We start from the raw sequence: 23,810 nt of genomic DNA, 5'->3' as shown, positions 1-23,810 counted from the left end.
TTACTGGAGCCTCCATTAGTGCCTTTTGGAAATATGAATTCATCATGGGGGAAAAGTTGTCAAAAGACTTGTACAACTTACAAAAGTAGAATTTAAATAATGTATTTCTCTAAAGGAAAATAAAGTGAAGGCTACCTTCTGTGAACTTACACCAGAAAATGGCACAGATAAATTAGAGATCTGGAAAGGAATAAATAAATAAATTGGTCCTTTACTTAGAGAAGTGAAACATCCTGTTAAACTTGTAGCTATTTAGCCTCTCCAGTATTCATAAGAAATGATATTTCATAAATTTAGATATCACAGGCATAAAGGACTGAAGAGTAATAACAGGTAAAAATATTGTCTTAGTAGAATCAGGACTGAATTCTTAGTTTCTTCATTTCCATCATTTAATATTTATCAAATTCCAGCCATGTTTAAGACAATGACCTTGAGAAGAAGAGGCTAAATATTTTTGAAGATAGATAAATCAATAGATTAATTAATCTCACTCATATACAAAAAGTTCCTGAAGAGCTGTAGTGTATTAGAGAAGTAGAAGATAGAAAATTATATAGAGAATGTTATGTGTTAAATGGCTTAAATACAGGGCATTAGTGTATTTTAAGCATATAAGTGAAAAAGTGTTCAGCTGGAATGATCAGGGTTTATTTAATTGGAAAATTAATTCTGTACTCAGTCCTTGAAGGAGAGGCAGAATCTTAATAGGTAGGAGCATAAACAACTACAAAGAATGAGAAGGTATATTCTAAAGAATGTTGAGTAATTGTTTTAACATGTTATTTTATTTTTATTATCTTCTATTAGGTAAATTTCAAACTCAGACAGGTATAGAGAATAATACAGTAGACATTTATGTACCAACAACCCAGATTTAACCACTGTTAATATTTTGCTGTAGTTGCTCTGTCCCTCCCTTGAAGGCAATCACTATTCTAAGATTGGTATCTTTTCCTTTTCTTTTTTGTTTTTATACTTTTAATTTAGATGTAGGAATCCATAAGCACTTATAGTGCCATGTTTTGCCTTTTAGAAATGAGTATAAATGCTAACATATTAGAGGTATCCTTTTGCTTTTTTTCACTCAACTCTACTTATCATTGTGGCCATGTATCCAAGTTGATATAGGTGGCTTCATCTCATTTAACTGAGGTATACTAGCTCATCTTTTTGTAAAATCATGTCACTTATCAAGTTTTACTTTTACGTGTACCTTACCTTTCTTAAGTAACAGCATTGTGTTAGGAAATTTACATTGTGCTATTGATTTGAGAAGTATATTAGATTAAGTTTGTTTTTGTGTTTTAAAATTTTTGTCCAGGAAATCCTTGCACGAGGAATTCTTCTTCCATTAATAAATCAACTCAGTGATCCTGATTATATTAATCAATATATCATATGGATGGTATGTACTTTGTAAAATTACAACTCTTGTTTTTAAAACAGTTTTTTAAAATGTACAAATATGATTTGGAGGTCAGGATGATTAAGCAATAATTTATTCAAGAAATTAAGTAAAGATACATCTAAAGATAATCTTTATATTTTCAGTATTTCTGTTTGCTTATTATGTGTTGAATGTACTAGCCAAATTCTCTGTAAGAAAGTTTGTTGATAAGGTAATCTTCCTTACAATTTTGGTGCTGTTTCTACTTATTTAAATTTTAAAAAGGATATTTTATTGTCTGTGTGTATAGATGATGAGTATTTTTAAAAACTGCTATTTGATTTTAAATACAACTGTGTTCTGAACTACTTAAATAGTATGCACTTTACATTTTATTCTAAATTTGTTTTTGTAAGTTGCTTAGTATGTCTATAAGTTAGATAACTCAGTTTTCTTATTCGTCAGATATATCAAAGGGTTAGTGGTTATTAAGTTTACTAGCTCTAATTTTTTTTTTCTGGTTATATATGCTTTCCTCAATAAATTCATGGCTGAGGAAGAGTGTAAATGGGCTATTACTGGGAATACTTTGATAGATACTTCTAGGTCTTTGATTCCTTTTTTTGAATCTGAAATTTCTTCCCCACAGTGTCTTCTGTTAACTCAGGCTAGCTTTCCTAGGAAGAAACTACTTGATTGTTCTTTGTTTAACCATATCCATTATCAGACTTGCCATTTTTTATTGTTGTTCCTGTTGCAGTGTTTGTCTCTCCCATCAGATGGTGGGTTACCTGCAGACAGAAATTATCTTACTATCTTTATGTTCCTAGAGCCTTTCATGGAGGTCACAGAACTTGATTTTTCGTTTCCTTTGTCAGCTTCTTCAGAGTCCTGCTAGGCTCTACTAAGAGCTTTAAAAATATGCATATCCGCTTAATTAAAACTTTAAAAAATACATGTCCTTTGCTTAGGAATTCTACTCCTGAAATTTATTCTAAAGTGCTAATAAGCAAGTTTGCAACAATCCGATTTAAGGCCATTAATGAGTGTTGCTAGTAATACTAAAAAATTGAAAGCAATTTAATTGTCCCACATAGAGGGATAATTTAGGCATATTGATACAATAAAATACTATGCCGCCATTATTATGGTAGTGTATCTTTATGAATATGAAAAGATATGTATATTTTTATGTGAAAGCATAATTAAAAATGATGTATGTGTAGATATCTAATCTTTTAAAAAATATATAAGTAATTATATATTTATGAATGACTATGATTCTGATAAGATGTGTACTGACTGAAATGTTAATAGAGAGGTAGGATCCTGAAAGTTTTAATTTTTCTCTTTTGTTTATATATTTCACTTTACTTACAAGGAGTATTGGTTATGTAACAAAATGATTTTTTAAGAAGTAAGAAATGGGTAGAATTTAAAAACATTTAAGTAATAAAGTAAGAGTAAATGACATTAAAAATTTTTTTTTTGTAACACAAAAATGGATATTGTATACTTACCTTAAATAATCAGGGTACAGTACTGTATAATCTTACCTATAGTACAGAAAAGGATGCATGTTTACCAGAATGTTATAGTTACCTCTCACTCATGAGGTTAGGAATTATTTTTATTCCTATTTATATTTTTCTTTAGTTTTCAGTTTTTCTTTTGCTAAGCTTATATTAAGTATATAATTAGTTATATGGGAAAAATATTTTAGGGGGACTTAACACATACTCAAAAAAGAATTCAAACCATCAAATTTTTACTTGTTCTCCCCACAGTTGGGCTGGTACTATTATTGTGTATGATGGGTGGGTCTTTTTGTTATTTAATGAACAAGAATTGATCACTACTGTACTTTGCTATAAAGTATCAGAAAATATATTTAAAAGAGAAAATCCTTTATATCAATAAAGGATCTTTAGCCTACTTTGTTGTCTGGTTTGCACACTTTTGGCATTCTTTGTGTGGAAAACCCTTTATGTGTGTAGGTATTATAAAGATTAAAATTGGCTCAGTTCTTACTCTTTCACCCAGTTAAATTTCATATTAATGATATCTAATTGTATAGTTTATTTCTATTTGAAAGGAAAAGTTTAGAGCAGTGTAGTAGTAACATATATCTTCTCTATATAAAGTGTTCGTGTTACCCAACAATAGTTTAAAATTTTTAAGTCATTTCTAAAAATAGTGTGGACGGATTTGCATTATTCATCTCGAAATATATATATATATTTTATTTCTTTTTAAGACAAACTAGTTAATGTTAAGTCCTATCTCTGACTGTGGAATAGAGTACCTAATAGGTTCATATTGTTATCCCCCTGCCCAGAGCAGATAAGTGAACAGCTACTTACTTGTTTCTTAAATATTTATTTATTTATTTATCTTTGGCTGCATTGAGTCTTCGTTCCTGCGCGTGGGCTTTCTCTAGTTGCAGTGATCGGGGGCTACTCTTCCTTGCGGTGCATGGGCTTCCCATTGAGGTGGCTTCTCTTGTTGCAGAGCACGGGCTCTAGGTGCATGGGCTTCAGTTGTTGTGACATGCAGGCTCAGTAGTTGTGGCTCGTGGGGTCTAGAGCACAGGCTCAGTAGTTGTGGCGCACGGGCTTAGTTGCTCCGCGGCATGTGGGATCCTCCCAGACCAGGGCCCGAACCCGTGTCCCCTGCATTGGCAGGCGGATTCCCAACCACTGTGCCACCAGGGAAGCCCTGTTTCTTAATGTATTCTTAGAAAAATCAGGTCTTTAAAAACCTACTTCTTGTTGTATTATTGAAGTAAAATTTATACCAAGTGAGAGAAACTGCCAAGTAGTCCTACAAAGTTGTGTTATAATTTTGTACTTCCACTCGCACTGTTTGAGAGTTTGATCTCTCCACATTCTGATAGACATTTGGCCTTGTCATTTTGTTATGGTTAACTTGCACATCCTTGATGACTAATGATTTTGAGCATTTTTTCATGTGCTTATTGGCCTTTTTTTTTTTTTTTCCCCATAGCTCTGGACTTACACAATCCCCAGTGCTTTGACTCCTTGTTTAGAGTGGACAGTATCCCAAGTTGGCTACCTTTTCATAGCTCCCCTTACTGTTTCACTTAGCTTAAATTTTGTTGGCAGTCATAGTCATTCGTTCCTTCACAGCATCCTCAACTACCTTCCTCTCTCTCTCACTTTATTATTTGCTTGGTGAAACCACACTGTGGTTAAATCCAACTTAACCTTCTACTCCATTCCTATTCTTAAATAGCAAGTGGCTGGAGAAAAAAGGTGAAATAGCAGTTATTTATGTCATTACAGTGATTCTGTTAAATTTATGTCAGAGAATGCCACTCTTCTGTTTAAAACTCTCCAGTAACTATTTATTCCATTTAGAGTGAAAGCCAAAATATTTACTAAACCCTACCATATTTGCCCTGCATTACCACTGATCTCCATTACTCTTCTACACTTCTTTAGTTTAGCTCTAGCCGTCATGGCTTCCTTGCTATTATCAGACATTCTGAGCATGCTCTTTACTTTGTAGTGTGCTGTATATCTTACTTACTTTGTTAATAGTCTGTGATCCACGAGAGTTTAAGTACCAAGCATACAGAGATTTTCATTTCGTTTTGTTATAAACAGAGGGGATATAGAGGACAGTTGTGCCTGGCCCATGGTGGGCACTCAAGATTCTGTTTTCACTTAAGCGAGTCTCCCTCCCATCTGTATTTTAAACTTTATTTTCAGATCCGTGATTCTAACTGCAACTATGAGGCCTTTATGAACATTATTAAATTGAGTGACAATATTGGAGAGCTAGAAGCAGTCCGAGATAAAGCAGCAGAAGAATTACAGTATCTTCGATCTCTAGATACAGCTGGTGATGGTAAGTATTGATAATTTATTTAAGCATAAGAATGTCTTACTTCTTTAATGATTACTGTGTCTTCACACAAAACTTTAATTTACCTAAATGTCATTTTATGCTATTAGTTGTTTTCACCTTAAGTAAATCTGACTTTTATTATGCTAATATGTGCTGAGACTAAAGCACAATAATTTTCTGAATACGAGACTCTTATTATTGCAGTTATCTCTAAAGTAAAGATAATTGGCATGGTTTAATTTTAATTAAATAATTTCACTGTAAAATTTCCAGTTATTTCTTTTATTAAATAAAAGAATCGCTCTATTCATTGGTTATTATGTTAAATTGTAGTAAGTGTATGTTTGAAATATTTCACAAGTAACACTGCCACTTTCTACCTCATAATCAATTTGTTTGTTTTTAGATATCAACACCATCAAAAATCAAATAAATAGCTTATTATTTGTAAAGAAAGTATGTGACTCAAGAATACAACGGTTGCAGTCAGGCAAGGTAAGTAAAGTACTTTTGAATTAATATTTAGTTATAAATACTTTATATTCATTAAAACATCTAGCAAATGACAAAAGGTAGAATATTAACCAGTGTAGCACTCTACAAAAGAACTAAGAATTTAGAAAAAAGTTTATCTTACATAATGTAGTGTAAGTATTTGTTAAAACAAGCTAAAGAGATTAAAATGCTTCATGAAAAATACTGAAGTAATTGAAGATTTTATTTCTTGATTTATATATTTATCTACTCATGTATTATTTATTCAAAATTCACCATTTATTATATTTTGTACACTGGGCACCTTTTTTTAGATGGACCTAACAGACAGAAATCTCTCTCATGGAGCTTACATTTCCATAACATCTTAACAGAAAAACCCGAACGAAGTTTTTGGCCAACCCAGTAGTTGCAGCATCAGAAAATTAACCAATATATAAATTGATGTATTATGTAAAAAATGTAAAAAATAAGTAAATGTGAAAAAAATAAGTAAAACAAAGTAGGGTGATAGAGAATGTCTGGGAGTGTTTTAGATACATGGTGAGAGATTTGGTGACATTTGAGCATAGAGAGATGTGAATAACGAGAGGGTCCTGTGAATTTTTTTTTTTTTAAAGGAGTCTTGCAGGCAAGGGTGAGAGCATGCAAAGGCCCTGGAATAGGAAAGTGCCTGGTGAGTTAGAGGAGATCATTGTGTCTGGTATGGAATGCATGAGAGGGATTGTAGTAGGAATGAAATTAGAGAGGAACCTTGGGGGTTACTGCCATAGTAAGATTTTTAAAAATTCTAATTGTGATAGGAATCCATTGGAGATTTGCCCTGGCAAGTGACATGATGTGACTTATGAGTTAAAATGATTACTTGCACTCTTTGTGATAAATAGATTGTGGTGGAGTGGTGGGGACAAGAATGGAAACAGATCACTTACAAGACTGTTGCATTAGTTCAGTAAGAGATGTCTGTGGAGGTTCATGTGAGAAGTAATTAGAGACTAGATATAGTGCTAACAAGATTTGCTAATGGATTAAATACGGGATGAGAGAGGAAAAAAGGACTCAAGGATGATTGCAGAGTTTTTTGGCCTGAGCAACTGTTTGAATAGTGTTGTTGTTTACTAAAATGGATACAGCTGAGGGAGGAGGAAGTCTGGAAGAGAGAATCAAGGTTTGAATGTTTTAGTTTGAGATCCCTGTTTGACATTCAAGTAGACATGCTAATTGGTAAACTCGAGTTCAAGGGAATGTTTAGTGATGGAACAAACTTTGAGAATCCTCAGGATTATCAGATATTTATTTAAAGTTAAGAGACTGGATGAGGTTACCTAAAAGAATGAGTTTAAGTAAGAAGATATCAAGGACTTAGTCCTGAGGCCCTGCAGTTACTTAGTGTTTAAGACAAAGTGGAAGATCTAGCCAAAGAAACAGAGTGGTGAGATTGAAGGAAAACCTGGGAGTGTGATATCCTCGAAGCCAAGTGTAGAAAATGTTTAAAGAAGTGAGAGATCAGGTATATCAAAGGCGACTAATAAGTTGAGTAAGATGAAGATTTAGAATTGACTGTTGGGTTTGCCAGCAGGGGGATTATTGGTGATCTGATGATAGCATTTTGGTGAATAGTGGAGAGAAACCCTGACTGGAGTCAGTCCAGGAGAAAATGAGAAGAGGTGAATTAGAAACTGTGATTATAGGTAGCTGTTTGGAAGAGTTTCATGGTAAAGGAGAAGCAGAGATTTGGGGCTTTAAAACAGAAAAAAACATTTTTTAGTGCCTTTAGTTTTTAGTGTCGTCACCTTTTTCATGCTGGTTTTCTATTGGAAATTTATTTGTGAGTCTCTGGTCTTGTAATTTTGCAGTGTACTTAAATTCCTTAAGGAATGGAAGACTTATTTTTAAAAATCTTGAGTTTAGTTTGCTAGTTTAATTATAACTTACATTACTTGAGGCCCACATTTGTCATTTATATGTGTGTGCGGGTGTATGTCTGTCTGTCTTTGTTTCAGTTAACTGTATTTTAAAGTGAGTTTATACATGCATGTAAATTCAGAATAGAAGAATAATACTGTTTCACTTGTTCTTACTCTTTCTTTATCTAGTTACCTTACCTTACCTCATTATCTTAAGAGTTAATGATCCATAAGCATCATTATTTAAAGTCTGTTTGCCTAAACACTTTCCAATATTGAATCCTTTTGAAATTTTGAAACCTTGTTTGGAAGCTTGTCAATTCTATTTTGAATATCAAGCTTTACCTTTTTTAATAGCTCAAGTCATACAGTGTTTTCCTTTGGAAGAAAACTGAGACTTTTCACAGAGATGTAGTTTTTTAACCATGCTACTTATCTTAAAGTCTTAGGAGGTGCTTTATTCTTTTTATCAGAAATAAAGTGATAGTGAATACTCTTTTCCATTCCCTATCTATAGAGGTGCTGCTGGACAGGAAAAAGAGGTGATAAAATCTGAGGAAGGAAGACTTAGGAGAAATCATGTGCTGGGACTAGATTGCTTTACCCCAGACATTTTTAAGTTGGTAATCTGTTACTATTAAGTACTTATATGAAGGAGAGATACTAATTACAGAGAAAGCTTTTTTCTCCTTTTTTCAAATTATCTGCCTTTTCCTTTATGTCCTTTTCCTTTCCTTCCTTTTCCTATGCCTAATTTAGTATCTGCCCCTGAATAAGGCAGCCTGTCTAACTTTCAGAAAACCTGTGTATCTTTTTTTAAAAATAGAGGATTGTGAGATATGGATTTGGGAACGCAGAGAAGCTGGTGAAAATCATTCCCGGAAACACTGTGGGTTTTTGTGGAAGGGGCAGCAGGTTTCGAGGACACTGACTCATTCTAACCAGCTTTGTGACCCCAGGCAACATTTCCAATCCTCAACTTTCTTATCTGTTGAGTGGGATTGGTAATATTTATCCAGTAGGATTGCTGTGGAGATTAATGAAGTAATGTGTATAATGCATCTAGCACAATGCTGGACATGTAGATTCTCTAAATTTGAGCCTGTTAAAAAATTTTTTTTCACCCTATGTAGGTAGTTGCCTGCTCTCTTGCTTTGAAGTATATGTAATTTACTATTTAGGTAGACTGAAAAGAAATACATTTTCTATAAAGATTATAGAATTTTTCTCCATTAGGAGCAGATTAACTCGGGAATATTTTCTGTTTTTCCAGTAGATAGACTTCAATCTGTACTTGAAAATATTGGGATTTGTTTACTCTTGAACATATTAAGGGGACCCAAATATCCCCTTTAGCCCCTAAAATGTTCATTTTTGTTTGGAATATGTAGAGATAGAGAATCCATGAAAATACATTTAGATTTATTTTTTTATTAGAAGAAATGAGTGCTTATCATACTTTTAATGTATATTTACTAAGCAACTCTTAAAATAACTCTAAGAAATTCAGTGAGCTGATACTTTTTATTGGGCACCCACATGTACAAGAAGAGAAACCTTTGTTTTTATTACATTTTAACTTAAATTTTTACATCTGTTTAAAGATCTTTAACCTAGTGAGTGAAGAGATGAAATATTAATCTACATTAACTTTTATTTGTAGGAAATAAACACTGTGAAACTGGCAGCAAACTTTGGGAAACTTTGCACAGTCCCCCTGGACAGCATTCTTGTAGACAATGTTGCACTACAATTTTTTATGGGTAGGTAAATCCATTTTATAAAAATAATATAACCCTTGAAATTTTTAATAATTGTAAATATTGTTAAATTTTAAATACCTGATATTAGGCGTGGCATATATATCTCTCTTCCACCCCTTATTCTCTGAAATACTCCCTTTTCTTGGAAACCAGAGAGATTTATTTTGTTGTCGAGGAAAAAAATACTTATTTTAGCTCCAGTGTGCATTTGCTAATCTGCTTTTAAATAAACCCCAGGAGATTCTACTATGAATTTAAATTTAAGTTATTTGAGAAAGAGTACTTTATCAGGAATACGTGGTATGTATAACCTGTGTATATCATTTTGGTGCATGAATGGGGGAGGGGCTTTGTTTTTATGCCATTTTAATATATAAATATTTATTAATTTTATTAATATTACATCAAAATTGCTTTTATCTGGGGGACATTTCCAGCAAAACTCCCTGATTCTTCATTTTCATGATCAAAAACAAATGCATGGCTTATTGAAGAACCCAAACCTTATTTTTAATATTTATGATAGTAGTAATATTATGATTAATAATCTTTGTTGAGAATGGAAGCTGAATGTTGGTGAAGTAGTTTATTTCTGATGAAGCCTTCTCTGCCAGTTTTATTCCCTAGAGATATTTTAGTGAAAAATCAGATTTTTTTTTTTTTTTTTTTTCTAAAGGATTCTGTTGTGGAAAGGCATCTTTTAATTATTTATTTATTTATTTTTGGCTGTGTTGGGTCTTCGTTTCTGTGCGAGGGCTTTCTCTAGTTGCGGCAAGCGGGGGCCACTCTTCATCGCGGTGCGCGGGCCTCTCACTCTCGCGGCCTCTCTTGTTGCGGAGCACAGGCTCCAGACGCGCAGGCTCAGTAGTTGTGGCTCACGGGCCCAGCTGCTCCGCGGCATGTGGGATCTTCCCGGACCAGGGCTCGAACCCGTGTCCCCTGCATTGGCAGGCGGACTCTCAACCACTGCGCCACCACGGAAGCCCAGATTTTTTTTTTTTTTAATATGTGCTTCCATTTGTTTTTTCTGCATAACTGGTCTTTTCAGCCTAACCAGTTTATGATATAACTATTTTTTTTTTTAACCTCAAGCATTTGCTAAACATGTTCAAAATGTAGAGTTTTAAGTATTTGAAACTTTAATCCTTCTTAACTTGTCATACAGCTGTAGGCACCCAAAAATGTGTGACTTTAATACCTGTGTTGTTACGGATTTTGTTTGGTAGATTACATGCAACAAACTGGAGGTCAGGCACATCTCTTCTTCTGGATGACAGTGGAAGGATACCGGGTTACAGCCCAACAACAGCTAGAAGCTTTATCAGGTCGTCAGAAAGATGGAAAACATCAAACCAACCAAACCAAAGGTCTTTTAAGAGCAGCTGCTGTTGGAATTTATGAACAGTATCTATCAGAAAAGGTGAGAATATATTTTGGTTACTGTTTTCTTATCTTCTCTGGCAGTATCATTAATAATGATTTTTGTAGTACTTGTAAATATCCATTATTCATGCTGCTATGCACAACTGCCTTACATTGCCTTATTGTGTATTATCCTCATTTTATAGGTGAAGAAACTGATTCAATTAGAAAATTGAATTAACTTGTCCAGGGTCATGCAGTTACAAAATGACAGTTAAAATTCAAGGTCACATGCACTGTAGATAATAGGTAGAAAGTAAAAGGATGGAAAAAGGTAAACCATGCTAACAGTAACTAAAATAGAGCTGGAGTGGCTATACCAATATCAGTAATAGATTTTAAGACAAAAAATTGTTACTAGAGAAACGAACATTTTATAATTCTGAAAGGGTCAGTTGATGAGGATGATAAAACAACAAAGCCCCCACATACATGAAGCACAAACTGACAGAATTGAGGGAGAAGTAGACAATTCAGCAATAATAGCTGGAGACTTCAATACTCACTCTCAAAAACTGATAAAACAATTAGATAGAAAATGACTAAGGATATACAAGAATTGAACAGCCCTATAAACCCGTTAGACCTTTCCACATTCTCAGTGGCTTAACTCAACAAAGGTTTATTTCTCTCTCATGCCACAGTCCAGCGTAAGTCAGTGAGGCAGGGTGAGGAGTGGAGAGCGAGAAGCAGTGAATAATAGGGGGACCCAGGCTTCCAGACTCCTTTATTCTTAAAGTACATTTACTTTAAAGTGACTTCTGGGACTTCCCTGGTGGTGCAGTGGTTAAGAATCCTCCTGCCAATGCAGGGGACACGGGTTCAAGCCTTGGTCCAGGACGATCCCACACGCCTCGAAGCAACTAAGCCCGTGCGCCACAGCTACTGAGCCTGCGCTTTAGAGCCCGCGAGCCACAACTACTGAAGCCCACACGCCTAGAGCCCGTGCTCCGCAACAAGAGAAGCCACTGCAATGAGAAGCCCGCGCACCACAAAGAAGAGTAGCCCCCGCTCGCCGCAACTAGAGAAAGCCCGCGCGCAGCAACGAAGACCGAATGCAGCCAAAAAGAAAAAAAAAGAAAAGAAAACACGGTACATCAAAATTTGTGGGATGCAATTAAAGAAGTGCTTACAGGGAAATGTGTAGCTTTAAATGCCTAATTAGAAAGAAGAAAGATCTCAAATCAACAATCTACATTTTCACCTTAAAAATCTAGAAAAAGAAAAGCAAGATAAACCTAAGCAAACAGAAGGAAGGAGGAAATAGTAAAGATCAAAATGGAAATCAGTGAAATAGAAAACAGGAAAACAATAGTGAAAAATCGGTACAACCAAAAGTTGGGAAAAGAACAACAAAATTGACAAACCTTTAGCTAGATTGGCCCAGAAAAAAGATACAGATCACCAAAATCATGAATGAAAGCGGGGGGGGGGGCATCACTGCCAACTCTATAGAAATTAAAGGGACTATAAGGAAATATTACAAACAACTTTATGACAACAAATTTGACAACTTAGATGAAACGGGCAAATTCCTGGGGAGACACTAATTGCCAAACTGACTTAAGAAGAAACAGAAAATATAGTAAATAAATTTAATTAATAATTAAAAATCATCTTTCAAAGAAAAGCCCAGGCCTAGCTGGTTTCACTAGGTATGAATTCTATCATACATTTCAAGAAGAAATAATACCAACACTTAACAAACTCTTCCAGAAAATAGAGAAAAAAGAAACACTTCCCAACTCATTTTATGAGTGTGTCATTCTCTTATCAAAGTCAGACAAAGACATCATTTAGAAAACTACAGACTAATATCCCTCATGAATATGGACACAAAAATCCTCAAGATTCAAGGTTACTAACACTCCAGTACTTTTAATGGCTATGCTATACCTTTTAATTTGTACTTAACACAAATATTGTATTTGAATTTTAAGTATGAATGATACTTGGAAACTGCTTATTTGTGCATTTGCTTACATTTTTGCCTTATGAAATATACCCTACTTAAAAGAGTACACAGTTTTGAGAATAGTAGTATAGCAAACACCTTTATACCCCATCCAGCTTTAGAAATAGAACATTCATTATATTTTTAAAGATCCCTATATATTATCTACCTGTCATTACTTCCTTGCTTCCTGATGAAGCCCGTTTTCTGTAATTATTCACTTGCTTTCCCATACAGTTTTATTATACCTGTATGTTCTGAACAATATTATTGCTTCAGCTTTCTGAGATTTTGACATTACAGAAATGTCAGGAGGGGCTTCCCTGGTGGCTCAGTGGTTGAGAGTCTGCCTGCCAGTGCAGGGGACACGGGTTCGAGCCCTGGTCTGGGAGGATCCCACATGCCGCTGAGCAACTAGGCCCGTGAGCCACAATTACTGAGCCTGCGCGTCTGGAGCCTGTGCTCTGCAACAAGAGAGGCCGCGATAGTGAGAGGCCCGCGCACCGCGATGAAGAGTGGCCCCCACTTGCCGCAACTAGAGAAAGCCCTTGCACAGAAACGAAGACCCAGCACAGCCATAAATAAATAAAAAAAAAAAAAAAAAAAAAAAAAGCCAGACCCTTAGCTCTTTAAAAAAAAAATGTCAGGAGACAACTTGAGACATTTGCCTTCCAGATGGCTATCATTGTTTCCAGTCATAGTAAAGATGCCAACGTTGGCCTGCAGTAAATCATATTTTCAAAGAATGGGACAAGAATAATGTCCTTCTCTCATTTGAAAATGCATCAAGAATGAGTATGGTGAAATAAAGTAAACAGAAATTTATATGCTTTCTCTAAAACTATTGAATGATTTTTGAAGGAACTAAAATAAACCTTGAAATGGATGGACTGAACTGAGTTCTTTATGTGTAGGCTGGAACAAAAACTCATATAATGAAAAAAATGACTCACTTTTTGGAACTAAGGCTATTGAGAACTCAAGTATCATCAGAAAGGAACAGCTAGTTTAAAGAGGATTTTCTCACTTTCTTTACTAAAACTATAATTTATTTGGAATGCACCTTTATCACGTTTAAATGATCTGTGTGTTTTAAAACCATTTTCCTTGAAAAGGAGAGGTTTAACTTATGACATTCATTATGCTTTGAAGTACTTAAAAATGGGCATTTTAGACATGGGTAGCCTGTATGATGAATTCATAGATGAAAAGGACCTGATAGACAAACAGCTGGTCTATGAAACAAACCTGTAGATACAAAGTTGATGGACATTTTTTTGGAGAGCTGGAAACAAACCCCTACAGGTCTAAAAACCTGCTGTTTCTAGTGAGTAAAATCCCATTATTCTTTGCCTAAATGATTTTATTGAAGGGATATTTAACTTGATGTCATGCCATTGCACTGGTTAGAGAAATAAGTGTGATATGTAGGCTTAAGAGCAGAGCTGAAAGTCATAGTGAATTTTATTTTACAATTGATTGTACTTAAATTATACCACTGCATAAAATAATGTCCTGAAGGCTGCAGGCAGATCAGAGAAGTATCGTTTAAAAGGGCAACACAAAAATACCCTACAAGATCATGGAATAAAAAGAAAAGTAATTGTTTACTTTTTATTAAATATAGATATATCTAATTAGTCCTATTATATGTATAATCTTTTAAAAGTCTTACATTTTTATATTTTAAGAATATACAATAATAGCGCCTGCAATATTTAAATTTAAAAGTAAAAAGTTTAAAATATGTTAAAATAAGTTGCTGTATCAGAGTACAGAAACATTAAGTATATTGTTTAATATTCTCAAACATTATTTTTTTGATTAGTCCAATTAATTACTAATTGCCACTGTTAACTAGTCCTTTTGTTTAAATAACTACATTTGTGTAACAGAAAAGTAAAGAATACAGATTAATAGATAATTTTGGGAAAACACCCATTTTTGTATTTTTATGTTAAACAAGTAACAGATATGTATAAATATTTCTTCCATATTACTTTTTTTGAAAGGTGGGCTCTCTGAACGTTTTGGTCACCCTCTTCCAAGGATGAGGCTTAATCCAATTCTATATACCTGAGATTATAGAAAAAACTAAACTAGATAAATAGATAATGTTATTATTTTCAAATTTTTCTCTTATTTCCTAGAAACTGAGTTTTACTGAGCTTAGAGGGCAAATGAAAGGACAAAACTAACTTAAATCTTGTTCCTCTCTGATCTTTGTCACGTAGTTGAAGTTGTTTAGTTCTCCTGTTCTTAGTTCGGGGGAAACAAAAAAACACCACACTCGTACACAAACAAATAGTAGGTAAGTATCCTTCTCTTCCTCCTCCAGAAAAACCCCACACAAACCAAAAAACAACCACCACACGACCTACTTGGGTTTACTACCAAGAGTGTTGGATTAACAAGGGAGCATTAGAAGTTGTGTAGCCCTTTGCCTCCTGTTTACTTACTTTAAAGAAAACTAAAAAAAAAAAATTTTGTTCGAGTATACTTGATATACAGTGTTGTGTTAATTTCTGCTGTACAGCAAAGTGATTCAGTTATACATATAAATATACATTCTTTTTCATATTCTTTTCCATTATGGTTTAGCACAGGATATTGAATATGGTTCCCTGTGCTATACCGTAGGACATTGTTGTTTATCATTCTTTATATAATAGCTTGCATCTGCTAATGCCAAACTTCCAATCCATCCCTCCCCCATCCCCCCTCTCCTTTGGCAACCACAAGTCTGTTCACGATGTCTGTGAGTCTGTTTCTGTTTTGCTGATAAGTTCATTTGTGTCATATTTTAGCTTCCGCATATAAGTGATATCATATGGTATTTGTCTTTCTCTTTCTGACTTAACTTCACTTAGTATGATAATCTCTAGGTTTATCCCCATTGCTGCAAATGGCATATTTCATTCTTTTTTGTGGCCAACTAGTATTCCATTGTATATATGTATCACATCTTTATCAGTTCATCTGTCGTTGGACATTGAGGTTGTTTCCATGTCTTGGCTGTTGTGAATAGTGCTACTTTGAACATGGGGTGCATGTATCTTTTTAAATTATAGTTTTGTCTGGATATATGCCCAGGTTACTTACTTACTTTTACTTCTTTTCTTGATATATCTTCTTTTCTGTTCCTTAGATAGTGTATTAGCATAGAGAAATTACTTGAACAATGCATTCTTTTGGTACTTTCTCTAAAGGTTACCATCCTTGTCGCTCATTTATTCTCCACAGCCTTCAGAACTAAAAATACAAAAGTTGACATGCCAAAGATGACCATATTTCTAGCTTCTCAGTGTTATTTTCTTTCAGTAAAGTGATTTTTCACATTGCACATCATATTTTATATTTCTGTGTAGTATCTGTCACGTTATGAACCTTGAGATGGAAATTGTTGGAACAAATTAACTTTTCAGATTTTTTCCATCCTGTATCACGCTGGAACTTTGCTGCAGTATTATAAAACCAAATTAAGATAAGCATAGTCTCTTTTAAGTGCCATTCAAAAGGATTGTTTCTAATGTTAAATGATAAATAACAAATGGCTTATTCTTTTGGTGTTTTATTAAATACACATCTAGGACTACTGAGTGCTCAACACTAACTCCTAATGACAGAGTTTCCTATGTGCTAGACACATACGCCTTACGTAAATCTCTTTTCATCCTCATAATAACCATATGTGGTATTTACCACCATTTTGCAGATTAAGTGAAGCCTAGTGAGAGGTAAGTTGCTCGGCAAAAGTCAAGATTTAAATCCATGTTTGTCGAACGGTCGACTGTGTAGTACCTGATGACAAGAAGGTTGTAGCTCTTATTTCAGCCTTTAAGCATCAGGGTGTCATTTACAAACCAAGGATTTTCTGGCATTTACTTTCAATAATATGATTCCATTATTCTCCTACTATTAAGGCTTAACTTGTATTTAGAAATTCCAAAGATCAATACTACTGTTATTTTTCTCTGTTTGTCAGGCATCTCCAAGAGTTACTGTTGATGATTATTTGGTAGCAAAATTAGCAGATACTTTGAATCATGAAGATCCAACTCCTGAAATCTTTGATGACATTCAGAGGAAGGTATTATGTACAACATTTATCATTATATCTTTCTCAAAAACAATGTATATTTCTATATGTATGTAATTTGTTTATAAAAGGTTATTGAAGCATTATGAAAGTACAGTGGTAACTAAAAAGATGAGTTATGGTAATAATATCAGTACTTTACAATTACAAAAAAGGTAGGTCAGTTTTTCTTTGTTTACTTAATTGACAAGTGAGAAAAATCCTTAGCTGGGTTGTTTAATTTGAATCTGACTGAAGGGCCAGATATAGATTCTAGAATTTTATGAATTGATGATGTATAAATAACATGATTCATTTATTTGAATATGTGTCTTGAGCCTTTATGTGTACTTGTTTCTTAGAGAGTACTACTTTCTGGAACATTTTATATAACCTGCTGTTGTGTGACTTGTGTTGCAGTAGGACCTGTTTCAGTACAATTTGGGTACTGGAGGGACCAGAAAAAAATTATTAGTTGTGACATAGTCTTATTACTGACATCTTGTTAATGTGGCGCCTGTAATTCATTACAGTAAGACCTCTATCTAGTTTTTGTTGAAATCTTATTAGTGGAAATCAGTGCATTATCTGTATTAATGATTGAATATCTTGATTTATTTCAATAAGGTATATGAATTGATGCTACGAGATGAAAGATTTTATCCTTCCTTCAGACAGAATGCACTTTATGTGCGCATGTTAGCTGAGCTGGATATGTTAAAAGATCCTAGTTTCAGAGGATCAGATGATGGTGATGGAGGTAAGGTGGCACACATTGTACATTTATGTGTATATGTATATTCCTGTATATATTCTGCTTACCAGAAAAAGTCCTTTCAAATAAGATAAAAAATGTTCTTGAAACCCAAATATAAATTGTAATATATTAAAAAATCTGTAAATAAATGACAAAGTTTACTTACTATACTAAATTAAAATGTTAAAATTTAATAACAAATTTGAATGTAACTATTGAAAATAGAATTCTTAAAGAAGCATGTTTTCTTGAGTTGTGTCACCCCAGTGTTTTTATGGTAGTTTCCCTTTTGTTTATAAGTAATAATATTCATGACTAGCAATAGAATTATTGAGAAGATTAAATGAAATAACAAGTGATGGTTCTGAGAATGTACCATAAACTATAAAACATTATAAAAATAGTTTTTTCTCTCTTTAATTGTACCCTTTTCCAAATCCTGCACAATATAAGCCAGAAGAAGCTACAAGAGTCATTTATTCCAATCTTTCAGTTTTTTTCTATCTACATGGTATAGTAAAGAAAGCAGACTTTGAGTCATAATATTTAGATTTTAATCCTTTTCTTACTGCCTGTGTGATGTTGGCCAAACAATTTCTTTAAACCTCATTTTTCTCAGTTGTAAATCTGGAATAATATGCTTCTCATAATAATATCTTACCTCAGAGTTGTCATATTTTAATGGAATTCTATATATAAAAATGAAATATAAACTAAAAAACAAATATCAGTTTTTATTAGTAGTAAATAATTTGTTATTTAAGAATAGTGGGAGAGGCAGCCCTTAGAGTACAGTTTGCAGATTTTAGACCAGATGACCATTTTACTTGTGATTCAATTCAGAAGTACTTATTAAACTCTAATTAAATATCTAGGATTTGATAAACTTTCTAGCAAATAAGCAATGTAAATACAAAGTAAATGGGAAAGATTGGACTAAGAAATTATTTTAAGAGAGTGCTTTAATTATGCTCATTTACTTATAAATAGATTTTATGGACAGGATCACTTGAAGTTGGAGATATAATAGATGTATTAGGTAGTGAGCACTGCTTTAAAAAATACCTCTATTATGGAAGCTTTCCATCCTCCCCTCTTCTCTACCCATCCTCCCCACTCCCTAGTCTATATTAGTGAGATTTTACTTTTTATTTAAAAATTTTTTTTCTATAATTTTTTTTAACATCTTTGTTAGAGTATAATTGCTTTACAATAGTGTGTTAATTTCTGCTTTATTACAAAGTGAATCAGCTATACATATACATATATCCCCATATCCCCTCCCTCTTGCGTCTCCCTCCCATCCTCCCTATCCCACCCCTCTAGGTGGTCACAGAGCACTGAGCTGATCTCCCTGCACTATGTGGCTGCTTCCCACTAGCTATCTATTTTACATTTGGTAGTGTACATATATCCATGCCAGTCTCTCACTTCGTCCCAGCTTACCCTTCCCCTTCCCCTTCCCCGTGTCCTCAAGTCCATTCTCTACGTCTGCGTCTTTATTCCTGTCCTGCCTCTAGGTTCTTCAGAACCATTTTTTTTTTTTTTTAGATTCCATATGTATGTGTTAGCGTACGGTATTTTCCTCTTTCTGACTTACTTCACTCTGTATGACAGTTTTTAGGTCCATCCACCTCACTACAAATAACTCAGTTTCGTTTCTTTTTATGGCTGAGTAATATTCCATTGTATATATGTGCCACATCTTCTTTATTCTTTCATCTGTCGATGGACACTTAGGTTGCTTCCATGTCCTGGCTATTGTAAATAGAGCTGCAATGAACATTGTGGTGCATAACTCTTTTTGAATTATGGTTTTCTCAGGGTATATGCCCAGTAGTGGGATTGCTGGGTTGTATGGTAGTTCTATTTTTAGTTTTTTAAGGAACCTCCATACTGTTCTCCATAGTGGCTGTATCAATTTACGTTCCCACCAACAGTGCAAGAGGGTTCCCATTTCTCCACACCCTCTCCAGCAAGATTTTACTTCTTAAATAATCTAAGAAATCTAGTTGTAGAAGTTTCCATGTTGTAATAACTTTTATATTGATTGTTTATCTAATATCTTGGTTATTTGTAACATTGGGATAATATTTTATTAACTGGATTTGATTGCATAATTGAGGAAGTGGCTTTTTCTTTTTTTTTTTTTAAAAGCACTTCTGTGGGAGCTGAATAGTAAAATTCAGTGTATCTCAAGTTTGTTATATAGTATATCTATTTACTATCTCTTTTGAAAAATCTTTTGCAGAGCTGCTATGAAATTTGCAGTAGGAACTCTACTTCCAGAAAGGACTATTTAAAATGTTTTTATTGTTTATTTTAATTCTGTCTACTTTAGAAATTTCCTTAGTATTGTGAAATGGATTTGCTATCTGACCCAGAAACAAAGAAGATAAATTGAATCATAATCAGCTAATATATGAGTGTCTAAGTATTATATAATGATGACAGTAACAATAAATTCTCTGGGAGTAGGTTTTGATCCTATAGTGTAAGAACTTCAGTCTTCTAAATCGACTTTTAGCTTCCATTTATATTTGTCTTGTATGCAACTAATGGAAGCAAATTATTTATGTTGTCTCAAACTTCTCAAAACCTCATACTTATTTAAAACACAAAGTAGATTAAAAGTTTTTTTTCTGCCACTAGTTTTGATCCGAAGTAAATGTACTTCTCTTATATTCATTGGATAGTCCCTCACATCGGAATCATTGATTGTAGTTTGGAATTAGTGTGTGTGTGTGTGTGTGTGTGTGTGTATATATATATATATATATATATATATATACACACACACACACAGACACATCTTTTGTCTTTCTAGGACATTGCTTTTTAACATTGTGTGTCCTAATTGATGAGCTTTTATATATTTTATAACTGAGAAATTGCCTAACCCTTTTTTGAAACGATTTGAAAAAAGTATGTGGAATGATGGGTATAATATGAAACATTATTATTAAAAATGACAGTTAGGTATATTATCTTTGTCAGTGTTTAGGTTTTAGGGACTTGCGACAACTTTTTCAAATAGTGATGCTTATGATTTTCTTGTCTTTATAAGATTGTTTAATTAAAAATAGGCCTTTCTTAAATCTTCTGGTTATAAATTCATTGTCTGACTTACAAAATTAAGCTTCCTGGCACTTTGTGTATTTTTTAAAGTCCTGAAGTTTTGGCTAATTTTTAGACATTTTGAAATAATTACCTAATCTAGTGTTTAATGTGTAGCTGATTATAAGAAAATGCAGCCTAAATTGAGCACAGAATTAGTGGGCCAAGTCTTACCATGTGTAGTAGTATCTGCTGGTGGTTTTTCTTTGCTGTGGAAGAAATTTCATTCCTATTTAACTAAACTTCTCTAGGTAGGTAGGTGGCTGGATGGCTTGCTTACCCATGCTCTCTCTCCTCCTCGCCTTCCCTTTCTTCCTATTCTTTGTTCGTGATTGCTTTCTTTAGTTAGTTCAGCTTTAAATTATTTTAAGAGTAGATTTTTTTCCTTTATTAAAACATACTTTCACAGCCTTTTAAAAATATTTAAATTGTGCTGTTTTAAATTTTAATTTCAATCACGTTTTTCTCATCATGTCAAACAATAGTTTCTTTTGTTTTCTGATATTAATAAGCAGTTCTTAAAGTTTTGATTAAATGTGGACCTAGATTGGCTTTAGACTCTATTTCTGGATCTTATTATTGATCAAGAAAGTAAACTATGCCTTGTTTTGCTCCTAGTTTCTCTTTTAATTTGACATGTCTTTGGTGGGAAGACTTAAGAGGTGGGCAGACCACAGAAAGAGGTAGGAGGCATATAATTGAATAAGGAGGTTAGAGAACTGTTTGTTTACTCATTTTAATTTTCACCTTGCTGTTAACCAAGGGGTAATCCTAGGTGGGATTTCCTATTTTTGTGACCAAAGTTTTGAGGAACTGAGAAATGTCCTTGGGCATTTAGAGTTGTTGAAGTTGGAAAGCAACACCAACTGCCTATTTCAAGAGTAATAGAAATTTCCTTTGAAGACCCATCTAGAGATCCAAATTATGAATAATCTCTTAAGGGCTACAAGCCATACATTAAACTGTTTATGAATATTGCTTTACCATATATTCATTTGTGTTTTTAACAGAGGGACATCTTAATTGGTAACCTAATTTGCTCAGATATAGACTAAAATTCTGAGGGAAAGATATTAATTTTAATAATTGACTTACTCTCTAACGTTAATTTTTAAAAGTAATTTTAGTTGCTTTTTAATTAAATGACATTACACATGGAATTTTATGTATCTTTTGTTCTATTAATTGTATATTGATTTAAGAATCTAGATTTCGAATATTTTTGATCCAGATCAACCAAGAATAAGTAAACTTTATAGATATATTAAAAGTCAATCTATCCTTCATATTAAAGAATAATTTTATTTGTAATATTAATCCAGTGGGACAGAAATAACAAAATACCTCTGACATTTCCTAGTGGACTTCACTCTGCAGTGTTTACCTCATATCTACATTGTATTAGACAACTTAATATGATACTGTGAGAATAAAATATATAATAATTGCTTTCCTGTACATAAATACCTTTTTGGGCGGGGAGCAGCTTAGGTACATAACTATTTTCACTGAAATATCTGGCTCGGAAAACCATGGGAACAGGTGTTTGGGAATAGTGTACCACAATTTACTGTTCTGTTGTATCTTGGCTTGTGTGACTTTTGTTCTTGGTGTTTGAACCTTAGATAGATAAAGCACTGTTTCAAAAGTTTTTTTACTGTATACTAAGTTGAATTTCCCTTCTCACAGAATCTTTTAATGGGTCTCCTACAGGAAGCATAAATTTGGTAAGTACTGTTATGAGTACTTTAATTAATAAAGTGGCCTGAAAACAATATGAAAGACTGAGCCTTAACATATGTAAATAAATGATGTATTAGAAGTCCCCAAGTCATCCTTTGTAAGAAGTTGTTATGCTTTTCAAGAAATATTAAATTCACAAATAAGGGATCTGTGAATTAGAACTTAAAAATGACATGAAATTTATTTTCATTTTAAAAAATGTGCTTAAGCCACACCTGAATGATTTAGTTGCAGGTGATAAAAAATGATTTTATTATTTTCAACCCCAGTATTTAATATTTGAAAATGACTCTGATCAGTGCTATCATGGGCAGTAAATTTGTGACATATAAATGTTTACACTGGAATTAGTTTTTTCTTCTTGTATTTAGAAAAGAAATATAAAATTAGTTGGGATATCTGAAAACTTAAAAGATATTTCTTAAAGTCTACACTATAAAAAATTCAAGTTATTATAAAAAAAAAAAACCTTTTTTTAAGCTTAGAGGGTTTTACAAGAATTAAGCAACTGTATTCTATGATTACAGGTTTAAGAATGACATGTTTTTAGCATATAAACTGTCATTGACATTTCATATATTCAAGGCAAAATGTGGAACAATGAACATTTCAGTTCTTTTATATATCCATCCTTGCCATTGAATACCTTATTTCATAAAATGCTGCTGGAAAGAAATATTAGTGTTCTATGAAAGTTTCAGTCCAGAATTCGTGGGGGATGGGCAGAGATTGTTTGCTTTGTTTTTCCTTCGACTACCTACAACACATTTTCTTTCAAACTTTTTGTAATAGCTAAATAGTTTAGAGGTCCATTGTCTTATGTTCCTCAGTACTACATTTATTTCTAAAATTACTTTATTGTATAAATGTTCTATTATTGTGCAAAGTATAACCTTTAACAAAACACTAAAGCAAATCAGCCATATGTCATATATTTAGTAACATTTTAAATGTTTTCCTAAATTATTTGGTATCATTAGCATTTACTTCTCATATTCCACAGAGTTATAACGAAAAGGAATAGCTCCTAGAGAATGAAGAGTGTTAGCAATATAATGCCCATTATATAGAAGAAGTTTCCAAATGTGATGAAACTTTTCCTTGGTTTGAAATTTTTTAATATTCACATTTGTAGTGCTTGTACAAGTGTTTGAACACTAGTAAAAAATATTTTTTTCCTCATTCCCTATTGGGAATAAATGCTTTTTCAAAGTAAAAGAGATCCCTTTTATCACATAGTGATATAAACCAGAACAGTGTGGATTGAAAAAGGTCACACTTGAGGTCAGTGACTTACAGTTTTTTGGTTTT

At 33.3% G+C, this 23,810-nt stretch overlaps 1 protein-coding gene across 4 annotated transcripts in view; it reads left to right on the top strand.

Moving 5' to 3' along the window:
* The window catches only part of SNX13 (sorting nexin 13), a 146,827-nt gene that overhangs the window by 73,558 nt on the left and 49,459 nt on the right, over nucleotides 1-23,810 (top strand). For all 4 annotated transcript variants that reach the window (XM_028164514.2, XM_007164874.3, XM_057549918.1 and 1 more), the window contains 8 exons: nucleotides 1,325-1,408; nucleotides 5,125-5,263; nucleotides 5,670-5,758; nucleotides 9,329-9,428; nucleotides 10,655-10,848; nucleotides 16,790-16,894; nucleotides 17,510-17,642; nucleotides 22,446-22,483. In XM_028164514.2, coding sequence (XP_028020315.2) covers nucleotides 1,325-1,408; nucleotides 5,125-5,263; nucleotides 5,670-5,758; nucleotides 9,329-9,428; nucleotides 10,655-10,848; nucleotides 16,790-16,894; nucleotides 17,510-17,642; nucleotides 22,446-22,483 — 882 coding nt within the window. The remainder of the gene's footprint in view (nucleotides 1-1,324; nucleotides 1,409-5,124; nucleotides 5,264-5,669; nucleotides 5,759-9,328; nucleotides 9,429-10,654; nucleotides 10,849-16,789; nucleotides 16,895-17,509; nucleotides 17,643-22,445; nucleotides 22,484-23,810) is intronic.

The sequence above is a fragment of the Balaenoptera acutorostrata genome, chromosome 7, assembly GCF_949987535.1.
Source record: "Balaenoptera acutorostrata chromosome 7, mBalAcu1.1, whole genome shotgun sequence".
NCBI lineage: Eukaryota > Metazoa > Chordata > Mammalia > Artiodactyla > Balaenopteridae > Balaenoptera > Balaenoptera acutorostrata.
This window is presented reverse-complemented; position numbering and strand designations above follow the sequence as displayed.